Raw genomic sequence first — 13,031 nt, forward strand, 5'->3', positions numbered from 1 at the left:
CCAACGCGCAAAAGACCATAAATCTTTCCCACAAGTTTTCTCTCGTAAACTCGTAACATCGACTCATCAGTTGTTGTCATCGTCCAAGCTTCTGCACCATATAGCAGGACGGATATTATGAGTGATTTATAGAGTTTGGTTTTTGTTCGTCGAGAGAGGACTTTGCTTCTCAATTGTCTAATCAGTCCGAAGTAGAACCTGTTGGCAAGAGTTATCCTGCGTTGGATTTCCAGGCTGACATTGTTAGTGGTGTGTACGCTGGTTCCAAGATAGACGAAATTATCTACGTCTTCAAAGTTATGACCCTTGTCCATATATCAATATCATCGTCTGGTTGGTTGTTGATTTTCCAGGTCTAAAGTCACACTGCTAAGGTCAGTTTGTTGATGGTGGGCTTTAATCTTTCACACAATACGCTCGATAGAACCTCGTACACGATGATGAGGAGGCTTATCCCACGGTAGTTGGCGCAAATTGTGGGGTCTCACTTTTTATGGATTGGGCATAGCACACTTAAATTCCAATCGTTGGGCATTCGTCCGACCATATTTTACAAAGAAGTTGATGCATGCTCCTTATCAGTTCTTCGCCGCCGTGTTTGAATAGCTCGGCCGGTAATCCATCGGTCTCCGCCGCTTTGCTGTTCTTCAGGCGGGTAATTGCTATTCGAACTTCTCCATGGTCGGGCAATGCAACGTCTGCTCCATCGTCATCGATTGGGGTATCGGGTTCGCCTTCTCCTGGCTGTATGTTCACTGCCATTCAGCAGGCTGGAGAAGTGTTCCCTCCATAATTTAAGTATGCTCTGAGCATCGGTGACTAGATCACCTTTGGGGATTCTACAGGAGTATGCTCCGGTCTTGAATAGCGGGATTCTGTAAGCCGCCGCATTTTCTCATTGAATTTTCGAGAATTACCCCGGTTTTTATACATCTTACTATTAAAATTATAATTGTTAATATGACAAAACTCGTGATCTTTTTTAACGTAGGGAGGCTTATTACACAATGAAATCGGCTTAAATTTATGAAAAAATATTCTAAATATTTTTTTACCTGTACATAAGATATATTTTTTGATTTTTTATTCTATAAACATCACACTTAAATTATTATTTATCGTTTATCCGATTTTCAACACAAATCGATCTGACATCGATGTCACTCTATTGTCGACTTTCGTGTCTGCTTTCACTAATTGTCAGCTATAAAATTGTGGCGGCCAAATTTCACAACAAATCCAAGCAAACAAATTTCTGTTTTTAAAAAAGCCAACAAAATGGCATTGAATAAGGTAAATATAACAAAAAAAAAGTTTAAATTTTGACAGTCATAATGTTTTTTTTTTATTATTATAAGGAATTTGTTGTAGCCGTACTAGATATTCGGCCATGCGCCGATGAAAATTTGAAATTGAAATCCGTGAAATTCGTATCAGAAATTTTAAAAGAAAAGGTAAGCTTCAATTAAAAAATATGAAAACACTGAAATAGAATTACATACATATGTATATGTTTTAGATTTGTGCGGGGAAAAAAGATTTTGTTTCCTTTGTGCTACTTGGTACTGAAAAAACTTCCAACGATGTCAATGAGCATGTTTTCCCAGATAGTTACAATAATATAACACAATATCAGCAGCCACAATGTCCTACATGGCAATTGCTTTTAAATTTCTATAAATTTGTAAATGAAAATGCTTGTGATGATGGTGAATGGCTTGACGCATTAGTTGTAGCAATGGAAGTTATAAAAAGAGGTGAAGAGTAAGTATAACTAATTGCCTCAAATTTAAAATAGACATATGAAACGTTTAAATTTGTGCAGATGTTTCAAGTTCCAAAAATCCAGAATACTATTCTTCTACGATTTCAATGATGTGCGGAATTCTTATGATATGTTTGACGTTATCACACAAAATGTGGCCCAAACAGAAGTCGAATTGGTCGTAATGTGGGTGTTATTATTATATCTTTGTACAACATGAATAAAAGCTTAACTTTTTCATTATGCTTCAACAGATCAGAGAAAATACGATACATCGATAATCCAATTAGCGGCTTACCGAAAGCAATATTTCAAGATGGCAAAAAAAGCAAAAACCAAGTCAAAAATGAAGACTACGCCTTACAATTGATAACCAATTGCAGTGCGCAGCTTTGTAATTTTGAAGAAGCTAAACGTTGTATATTCAAAATTACCAATAAACGCCCGTGGGTTTGGAATAGTAAACTAACTATTGGTTCAGAGATCAACATAAAAATATCTGGTATTATTTATATGAAAGATGAAAGCAATATCAAATTAAAGAAGTGTTGGGGCCAAGATGATGAACTAGTTTCGCGTGAATTGAAATCTTTTGTACGTGGTTCAGAGATAGAGCCTACTGTGGAGGAACTCATTGATGGTTATATGTTGGGCTCCACACCAATAGCCTATGATGAATCATTGAAAGATAATAAGGAACGCTATGAGCCAGGCTTAAAGTTTGTTGGTTTTATAAAACGCAATTCTATACCGGAAGAGTATTTTTGTGGTGATTCGTTATACTGGATTGTGCATCAGAAAGGCATGAATGCTTCAGCGCAGAAATTTGATGCATTAGTACGCGCTATGACGAATTTAAATATGGCTATGCTTTGTTGCAAAGTATTTAGCACTGCATTTAATACTCCGAAAATGGTAGTTCTTTTGCCTAATAAGGTAATTAAAAAATTATAAAATAATAAATAATAAATAATAAAAATAATAAATTGATTTAACAGTTAAATTCCGACAGGCCTGCCTCCCTTACAATGGTCGAAATAGCCTATCATTCACAGCATCAGTATTTCCAATTTCCGCGCCTGCGTACGCAAAAAACGGAATGCACTAAAGAGCAATTTGCTGCCATAGATGATCTAATTGATTCAATGGACTTGACTATAAATACGAAAGTGTGTGATGAGCCACGTGACACATATCAGCCCGATCTGTTACCCTTCGAGTCATTGGCACACATTTATGAGCAAAATGTGTTGGATGTTTTAGAAAGGAAGATATTATCCAATGCTAGTGAAGACGATGAGCAATTCGCTGAAATGTTGGATGATAAAAATTTCGTAGAAATATTTTGGAAAGTGCCTGAAATGCGTGAGAAGAACGCAAAGCGTGCAGCCAAAGTGGTAAAATCCTTATTTACGTTACAAGAAAACCAATCAGAAAGCAAACCAAACACAACTGCTAAGGTTAAATCTGAATTTAGTCATAGCGGTGCAAGCACTGCAACTGATAGCAGTTCTGCACTGAGTTTTGATAGAGTTAGTGAGGATACCCCAGCTGAAGATTTTCGTCAACTAATAAATTGCATTGTTTTGAAAATGGAAAATCGTACAGAGCGTGATGCAAAATTTCAGGTTTACGCAAAGCAAATGCGTAATACTATTTGGACATTACTATTCCAATCAAAGGATAGCTTAAATTACGAAAAGTTGGAAGCATCGTTAGCAGTTTATCGTAAACACTGTTATGACTTCAACGCATTTGATGATTACAACAACTGGATTTGCGAAATAAGAACTCGAGTTGTACAAAGCAAACTTCAACATTTCTGGCAAAAGATTGTGGCTGATAAAAATTTGGGTCTCTGTTTTGTGAGTACCGATACGGAGGAAACTAAGCAGGCGCTAAAGAAGTTCTATGAGTTACCTAGTGATTAAATATAGTAAATTAAAGAATTCGACTGGGTAAGAATAAATTGTTATTGTTTATGAAATGCATTCTATTTTATTATATTGTAAAAAGTTAATATTGCCTTTTACTTAATCCAAATTAAAAGCCATGAAACCACGTACATACTCACCGAGTTACTAACTCGACACAAATTCTATTTGGATCATTAAAAATAATTATATATTAATATATGTATATATATTTAAGTACATGCATTGCATATTCTTGTTTCACAAAGTTATTTCTCTTTTTAACTGTTAATTACAAATTTAAGAATGATGTGATTGAACTTTAATTAATAAAAGTATAAATGCAATTATTTTGTTAATTTTATAAGTATTTTATGAACATGTTAATACGAATGATCGAATTGTCGCATTTTCTTTTTTAATTTGTGGATCAACATGAAACCACAAGGGAAGTTCTCTGTACTTCTCTTGGCTTTTGTATTCTTTTTTTCGCTACTACTTCAACGGCACTTTTTGTGCAAAGTTTTGTCTCATTATATAAATTGCATCATCATTTGAATACTGGAGAGTTAAATAATGAAATGAAATTTAAAATTGTGTTACATGTTTTACTCAATTTCACACTGCAAGATAGGAATTACAAGTGCCGAATTCAGTTGAAATCGGTCGAACAAGTCCTCAGATATGTGAATTTACCCTAAAGGCGGGTGCCACGCTTATATTGAAATTTTTACTCCGGCTCCTTCAATCACCCCTCTCATACCATCATTTAGTTATTCATTAATTGCGCTTTTAGTAGTTTTTAAGAGTACCTTTATATGGGGAGTGTGCGGGATTATCTTCTTCTTCTTAATTGGCGTAGACACCGCTTACGCGATTATAGCCGAGTTAACAACAGCGCGCCAGTCGTTTCTTCTTTTCGCTACGTGGCGTCAGGATTTCCAGGCTGACGTTGTTGGTGGTGTTTACGCTGGTTCCAAGATAGACGAAATTATCTACGACTTCGAAGTTATGACTGTCAACAGTGACGTGAGAGCCAAGTCGCGAGTGCGACGACTGTTTGTTTGATGACAGGAGATATTTCGTGTTGTCCTCGTTCACTGTCAGACCCATTTGTTTTGCTTGTGCGGGATTATCATACATTTTAAAAATGTAAATAGGGGTGCTTATGCTATTTGTTCAGAGCAAATTTGGTTATTTTTGCTTGAATGGTTTGGAAGATACATACATTAAACCTATTAGAGGGCGAGGCCACGTTAATTTTTTACCCACTCCTTTTGCCAAAACGACCCCCTGTGCCAAATTACAGCCCTGTATCTTTAGGTGATACACACAACCGTTAGGTGATCAAAATTACTGTACCAACATGCTGCAATAGTATAAAAAAACTATACAAAAACATATAACGTTCCTAAAATAGTTTTGGAAAGAAATTGCCGAGTTGACAACTCGTTAACGGAGGTTAAACACAGTTAATTCCTTTTATGTAAGTGCGAATCTCGTTGGTGTAGAAACAAAGTTGATTACAATATAACTGAAACAAACTCGTAAGAAAAACAAGAAAAAACGTTAGCTTCGGTTGCACGGAAGCTAAATATCCTTCACAGGTGCATTTCTGTTAGTAACTATGTGTTCAGCTATATGCTATAGTAATCCGATCTGAACAATATCTTCGGAGATTACATAGTTGCCTTAAAAAATAATATAAACCAAATTTCGTAAATATATCTTGTCAACTGTGAAAGTTTTCCACACAAGAACTTGATTCCGATCGTTCAGATTGTATGGCAGCTATAAGTTATAATGGTCCGATAACGTGAAGACAAAATTACTTTTGCAAATTTTCAAAACGATATCTTAAAAACTGAGGGACTAGTTCGTATATATAAAGACAGACAGACGGACATGGCTAAATCGACACAGCTCGACATACTGATCATTTATATATATATACACTTTATAGGGTCTCCGGCCCTTCCTTATGGGTGCTACAAACTTCGTGGCAAACTTAATATACCCTGTTCACTGTATAAAAACTTCATAATTAGCATTTCACTTTGAACGTCACAAAGTAGTAGGTGTTTGCTTCTGTAGCAATAGCACCTTAGCGAGAAAAATAAAAGCATTGCATTTGTGTCTTGAAGGCTGGGGATAAGTTTGGGTTTGGTATCAAAATATATTCTCAAAGCCTTAATCGGTGTGTTTATGGTATATTACACTTTGAAGAAGTTTTATGTATATTCTATTATACTGAATATATTTGTTGTAACTTTAATATGTAAATTTTTTTACAAGAATCAAATATGGCGAGCAGAAAAGTAGCGTGTCGATGACGGCTAATAATTTAGCTCAATAATTGCGTGCAAAAAAGAATGGACACATGTACATACATACATACATACTACATACCCAAGCATGTATTTAGGTCTATGTGTGTTATGAGTTGGAAGCTGTTGTATCTTGGCTAAGCTAAGGTAGTCTTTTGCTTACACAGATGACTGTACGTTTGCTTAACACGCTTCTTTATGATCTTTGTGGCATGTTTTACCACTTATGGTTCTCAGTGCCTTAGGCTTGTTTACAAAGTTCAACGAACCTATTTCTAACATTAAGAACTACTTCATTGTTTGTTCTCGATTTTTTCGCTTTCTTCAATTTTCATACTCTCGAAACGTGTTGTAATAAAGTACAATAGTTGCTTTGACCGAATGGTTAAATTGAGTGAAAATAAAGAGATTTTGACTCAAATTAAGATACAAATTTTAAACACGATATCAAAGTAGGAAAGGTTTCTTGGGCGGGCGTAAAATGTATATATCTTACGTATCTCACGACCAAACTTGCTGAGTACAAGTTCTTCTTTCCTTTCTGGTAATTTGCGAATTCTATCTTAAAAGAACTGCGACGGCTTGCAAGTCAAGAATGAGTGAAGAAGCAACTTTTGTACCCTATTCCGAACCTTATTCGATCGCAGACGTTCTACATCGACCGGAAATACCGCAGTCAGAAGAGAAATGTTATGACCATTCGGCGGAGGAGTAGGAACCACTAATAGCCACTGTTCACATAGTTTTCAAACGATCCTCCAACATAAGGTCGAGTATTGTCATGCCAGGCATTTTTCGGCATTCCCCGTAAATGATTTCATCCGGTATTAGAAGATCAACAGCCGTTGATTTGGCTACTTGGCCAGCTTTCATACACAATATTTTGCCTTTAAGGTTGTCATAATGGATCCAATCGTCAATCAGCGTCTCTTGACTTCAATTCTTATGGCACCCAATTTATGCGGCATTATAGCAACAATGGAATAATAATCAAGTTACGCTAACAATTTAGTACCCATTACAAAGTGCGAAAAAGGAGAAAACCTGCTGATAACCACGCTATTTGAAATTTTGTCAGAACCAACGATATCCATATAAACTGATCGATTAAGGTCCAGTCCACTTTGACACAGATTATTGTCCAAAGCTACACGACATTCTCAATAATTGGAAACATTCGAATACATCCGAACTTAGTTCTGCCTTACTTGTTTCCCCGAATTTCGTTCTTCATTAGCATTACATTGTCAGCAAAATTATGGAATGTTTTTGTTATTTTGAAACCTTTACATAATGCATTAAATTCAAAAAAAAAAAAAAAAAAAAAATGTCAACGTAGCTGTTTCAGCTATAAAAAATCGAAATTTTTTGTCAAGAAATCAAAATTAGTTTTGCTGGTCATAATTTTTCATACATTCATATTACATATTATACCCAAGCAGAGTCAAGGGAAGCATGAGTTAAATAACTTGTGGTTAATGAAAATGATAAATCTTTGATGTTTTCCAATACATTTAAAAAAATGTTTATACATTCAGAATATCAAGTAATCACTATGAATTGTTGTATACCTATGACGATGCTTAATTAAATTTTTTCTCAGCATTTCATTTCTCTGATCATTGAAATAAACATTCAAATTTAATAGTGAGTGAAAAGGTAGTGAGTGTGGATTTAAAATAATATTTATTTAAAAATGTAAACGATAAAAAATCAACAATAATTTGGGTTAGTAATATATGCATACATACAGTTGTTGTTTTAGAAACAATGTATACAAACTTATATACATATGTACATACTTAGCAGATAGAATTCATTACGAGCATTTGTTCAAATGTTAAACCTTTATCTCCAGCGCATATTTACATATGTATGTACATACCTGTATATATGTAGTTATACATACAGTTGTTGGCACAAATTCGTTGATTAAGTTAATTTAATATAGTTTTCGATTTTCATTCTTACTTTCGACGTACATATGCACTTACGTACATACATAAGAACGAAAGCGTTGGAAAGACAAAATTATAAACATTTAGTAATTAGTCATTGGAATTTGCTAAAAATATTGGTCTATCTGTGAGATATGTTATTGAAATTCGGACAAGCCTTCAGTTGACTTTATACTACGTATATCGGCCAATGTGGGAGGTAGTTCCCCGACTTTGATCCTGTCAAGTTGCAAGAGTATGAAACGTTCGGTTAAACCTGAATTTAGCCCTTTCTTACTTGTTGTTATTTCTTTTTTTTGTCAATATATTTTTCTATTAATAACGAGTTTGGGGAGAGTTGAGGATGATAGGGAACTGCTAGAATTTACATGAAAATATTTTAAAATAATTTTAAATAATGTTGGAAGTTTAGCATATTTTTCAAGTAATTTTGAAAAGTATTTTGTAAAGCGCGTACATATATGTACATTAGGATTTTGGAAACATTCTCTGCAGTTTCATTCCCAAAGAAAGGAACTAATTTAAACAAGCTCTTTATTTTACATTTAAACCTTGCGGAATCATATTTCTTTACCCACGTAAAAAACATGAGAATTTTATATTTTATGTACAGGTCAAAAGTTCGGCCACACGATCAAATGGAAAGTTTGCATATACATATGATAGTGTGTATGTATGCCATAGGGCCCCATCTAGGCTAACATGATGTCGAGAAAAAAACAACTAATGTTGCTTTAATTACTGAAATATATACTAGCGTTATAGTTTGTGTATGAATATGCATAAAAATGTCACACTAAAAAGTAACGCTAACGTATTTAGTGTGTCATCGTTGGCTATAAATTTCTTTGCAAAGAAGTTATAACTTTTCATACAACAGACTAAAACTAAGTTGCTATGCTTAGATACATACTTACATAGTTAGCCTTTCATTATGTTTACATCGGTATAAAAGTGTGAATGCTACTACTACATATACCTATAGTGTGTATTTATAGAACTTACCTTCTTCTTCTAAAAACCAGTTTAAAATATTTTACATATTTTAAAGACACTCGTTGGGAATGTAATACCGTTAGGTTCAAGCAAAAGCAAATTTTTGGTTGCGCGACATAAGATTAATGTTTTTTTTTATTATTAAAAGTACAATATAACATAAAAAGGCACAAAATAAAGAAAAAGTGTAAATAATTTTGAGCTTAACACATGATCTAACACATTGTTACTTATAACTAAAATAACTAAACTCAATGAACATACTCATTTATATAAAAAAAAAGAATTATTAGCTGAAAAAATTTTCCAATTTAACAAAATAACGAATCTAAAGAAGCCACTTTCAATCATATGACTGAGTACTGATTAAGTAAAAAAAAAGTTTACATTAACTAATGAAATGTAATTTTTTTTCTGGCAATATTACTAAGGAAATTCAAATAAATTTGTCGCTGGTAGCTATATTACTATATGATTTACAATCATAAAATTGGTATTTAGAAATAGGCATATAAATAATTTATGCATTTTTACTAAAAAATAATTAATTTAAAAAATATTGTCACTTTTAAAGTATAATTTAAAAATTTTTAAAACACATGGAGGGTATATAAAAAATAAATTATATTGTATAATTTTGCTAATATTTGTTTAAAAAAACAACCCTTATTGGCTTGATAACGACTGATAATATTCCGATAATATTTTCCACGCTTCCGGCACCATGAATCCATTAGGCGGTAACTGTCCCGTTCTCGCTAATGTTCGCATTTTCGTCCCTGATATAAACTCGAATTCGTCTTTACGGCTTGGATCAAAGAAAGCCATGCGTGAATTGATTTTGTCATATGCAGCTACTCGAAAAGGTAATATTTCTATAGTGTCCAAACCAGGTGCCATTTTTAGCACACGAGCACCGTGTGTCGCATCAAAAAGATTGCCATCAGGATAAAGTTTTTTATTAGGATGTGGTACACCTGCTGGGTCCCGACCAACAATGTAAAAATTTGCACCGGCATTCATTCTTGCTTTTGCATGCCATTGCACTTCAGTTGGTCCAGCGTACATCATTGGTGAGGGGAAAATTGCTAATATAGTGTCTTCTGCTTTTAAAACTCCAGAATCAAGAACTGCTTGGTGTTGAGCAATTCTTACCGGCAAGGGGACATCATCATCCTTTGTCCAACCCCCAAGAGGATGCAGCAATAAAACTGGTTTCTTAAATCCTCTTTCAATTAATTGCCGTTTCGTATCTTGCATTAGTAGTGCGTGACCATTATGAATTGGATTTCTTAACTGAAATGCAAAGATTGCGTCCGCTCCTATTTCTTTGAATTTTGCTCGCAATTCATTTGGTGTTAATCTGTATTGATCTAAACCGTCATTCCAACGTATTCGTTCTAAAACTTCCAATTCTCCACCGACCAAATAGTCACCCCCCTGAGCAATAATCTTGATATATGGATGGTCTTCATGACTTGTGCCAAATTGGCGTGATACTCTCTCCTCCTTACGTTGATAATAAAACTCTGGCTTACGCATAATTGCCACCGGGTTGCCTTTATATGTAAGCGCCACAGACGATACACCATCTAGTTCATTTTTTATGTCCTCTGTCACTGCCAAAACAATTGGAACTGACTGGTTTTTACGAGTTGTGGCGTCGTCAGTAGCAATAGAATTGAAATGTATTGTTTGCAAAAAAATATCTTCTCTCATAAAGCCATTTAGAGGATGTGCCCATCCTTCCGATAAGACTTGAACCCACTGTAGGTCCACATCGGTTAAAGGGATCGAATGTAATGATTTTGCTTCATGCAGAAGGGACTCTTTTAGTTTTGGATCTACAAATAATTCTTCGATTTCATTTGAGTTTGCCTTACTTTTTGGAATTATTCCCTCTTCTTGAAGAAGATTTATCACTAACTGTGTAGATTCTTTTATAGTAAATCCGGCAGTGTTAATAACAAGCTCAGGTTGTACAGGTTTTTCATAATCCTGTGTTATTCCAGTGAATCCCTTTATTACACCTTCTCGGGCTTTCTTATAAAGACCCTTTACATCACGAGACTCGCATACCGACAATGGAGTATCCACAAAAACTTCGTAAAATTTTAGATCGGCTTCTTTATGAATTTTTCTAACTAAATCGCGATCTTCAGAAAACGGTGAAACGAAACTGCAAATTGCAATCACTCCACTGTCAGCAAATAGCTTTGCCACCTCCCCGACCCTTCGTATGTTTTCTTGACGGTCAGCTGGTGTAAAACCCAAATTTTTATTTAATCCCGTGCGTATGTTGTCACCATCAAGTCCATATGCTGGAATGCCACGTAATACTAGATAAGCTTCTAACTCAAATGCAATGGATGTTTTGCCAGCGCCGCTCAGACCAGTGAGCCAAATGGTACATCCTCGAAAACCACGACATAAACCTAAGCTATTGCCTCTGAGCTCTCTTGTTACATTGTGTTTTTGTTCAGAAACATTTGTTGCAACTTGAAGGCACGTTTTTTGTTTTTTCTTCAAAGATTCTTCGCTCATTTTGGAAATATGTATGTTTAGGAAATTTAGTTAGACCAATTTATGCCCAATAGCGAACCTAACACCGTCTTTTTATTTCAACTTTTGTATATTATCAGCATTAAATCAAACGAACTCCGTGTACTATTAACCGGTAAGAATACACGTTAATATTCATTAACTAATCGAATATTACTGGCGTTGAACTGTCATATCTTTTATTGATAAGGCACAATCTTTAAAAAAATTTCTCCCTTCAGCTGGACAATTTACCAACTTTTGACAACTCAAATAAGGTCTCAATGTTGCCAGATATAATTAATAGTAACAGCGAAATTAATCAGGTGGCCGAAAAAGTGATGATTTATGTCTTGGATAAAAAACCTGCATTTTTATTGTTCTCTACCGTTAGCTGAAATTGTAAAGCTTTTTTAGCGCCATCTGTTGGATAAGCAAGAAACTGATTTCAGTGTTGTTAGAATATAAGAATTAAATAATTTAAAAGTTGTGTGAAAACCGATAAAAAAAAATATTGATTATTATCGGATTGTTGTTGGTATCTTGATTGGAATACTATTTTTTTCTAGTAGAGAATTTAATTTGCTTCTTGTTAAGCTTATTTGTTAAGAGTAATATTAATTGGCTTTAATATTTATATATTTGACGTAATGTGATGACGAATCGTAGCACATTCCTATATTCTTCAAAAACCGTAGATTTCATACTTTTTTATCACAATTATTATACCAAAGCTGGTTCCGAAACTAATTTTATGACATCCAAGATACTTAGTTATTCAGAATTTTAGGGTCGCGCTTCCTAGTAACAAAGTAGAAAATATACATACATAGTATATGGATAAAGTCCACTGACAACAAACAGTAGAGGGATTAGCACCCTGCACTTTCCTGCCTTTCTGAAACCGCAAGGACGAGTAAAGAGTCAGTGTACTCCTGTTTTGGCTCTCGCGTCACTGGTTGGGAATGAAATTGGTAGGAGATTTGACGTCGTAACATAGTGCGTTGGTGTAGTTGTTATTGTTGTATTAAAGAAAACATTGCTGAATCAATTTCGGAGAGTGAGTTACTTATCCGCTTTCCTCCAGATATTTACGTATACAGAATGTTTTTCATTTACGCTAACGGTTCTAAAGCAGATGTTACTTCAGTAGAAATCAAGTTTTGAAGGCTTCAGAGATATACTCTGCTAAACTTATGACCATTCTACTAGGCAGATCTGAATAAATGATGTTGGAGAAGGCCAAAAGTTATGACATAGACTTATTAGAGACTAAATTTAGTAAGAGATGCCATCTTTTCCGCCTCTTTTTATTGGAATTTACATATTTTATTCGTCACTACAACTGCTGCAGGCTTTAATATGTTCACTTCTTTGGTATTACGGGTATTTTAAAATAATGAATTGATTGAAAACCTTCGCCACTGAAAAATATTTCGCAGTATTGGACAAAAGTGCGAAAAATATCGACGCACTTGCATACATTTAGGCGCTTTGTTGTAGAGGTGTTCGAAACAAGTTTAATACTATG

The 13,031-nt window shown here is 34.5% G+C and overlaps 2 protein-coding genes across 2 annotated transcripts; one reads left to right on the plus strand and one right to left on the minus strand.

Moving 5' to 3' along the window:
• Nucleotides 1-1,199: 1,199 nt before the first annotated feature.
• Nucleotides 1,200-3,785, plus strand: LOC108970524 (X-ray repair cross-complementing protein 5). Its single transcript, XM_018935967.1, has 6 exons — nucleotides 1,200-1,293; nucleotides 1,359-1,454; nucleotides 1,520-1,764; nucleotides 1,826-1,951; nucleotides 2,020-2,701; nucleotides 2,764-3,785. The coding sequence occupies exons 1-6, from the start codon at nucleotides 1,279-1,281 to the stop codon at nucleotides 3,694-3,696; spliced, it is 2,097 nt and encodes a 698-aa protein (XP_018791512.1). The 5' UTR covers nucleotides 1,200-1,278; the 3' UTR covers nucleotides 3,697-3,785.
• A 5,765-nt stretch (nucleotides 3,786-9,550) lies between these two features.
• Nucleotides 9,551-11,747, minus strand: LOC108970522 (bifunctional 3'-phosphoadenosine 5'-phosphosulfate synthase). Its single transcript, XM_018935962.1, has one exon. The coding sequence runs from the start codon at nucleotides 11,501-11,503 to the stop codon at nucleotides 9,626-9,628; it is 1,878 nt and encodes a 625-aa protein (XP_018791507.1). The 5' UTR covers nucleotides 11,504-11,747; the 3' UTR covers nucleotides 9,551-9,625.
• Nucleotides 11,748-13,031: the final 1,284 nt, after the last annotated feature.

Source organism: Bactrocera latifrons, unplaced genomic scaffold, assembly GCF_001853355.1.
Source record: "Bactrocera latifrons isolate USDA-ARS-PBARC rearing strain unplaced genomic scaffold, ASM185335v1 scaffold_30, whole genome shotgun sequence".
Taxonomy (NCBI): Eukaryota; Metazoa; Arthropoda; class Insecta; order Diptera; family Tephritidae; genus Bactrocera; species Bactrocera latifrons.

Coding starts and splice junctions, on each gene's coding strand:
- LOC108970522 (XM_018935962.1), bottom strand. CDS start 11,503: ATGAGCGAAGAATCTTTGAAGAAAAAACAAAAAACGTGCCTTCAAGTT.
- LOC108970524 (XM_018935967.1), top strand. Junction 1,765..1,825: donor GTTATAAAAAGAGGTGAAGA/GTAAGTATAACT, acceptor AAATTTGTGCAG/ATGTTTCAAGTTCCAAAAAT. Junction 2,702..2,763: donor TAGTTCTTTTGCCTAATAAG/GTAATTAAAAAA, acceptor TTGATTTAACAG/TTAAATTCCGACAGGCCTGC.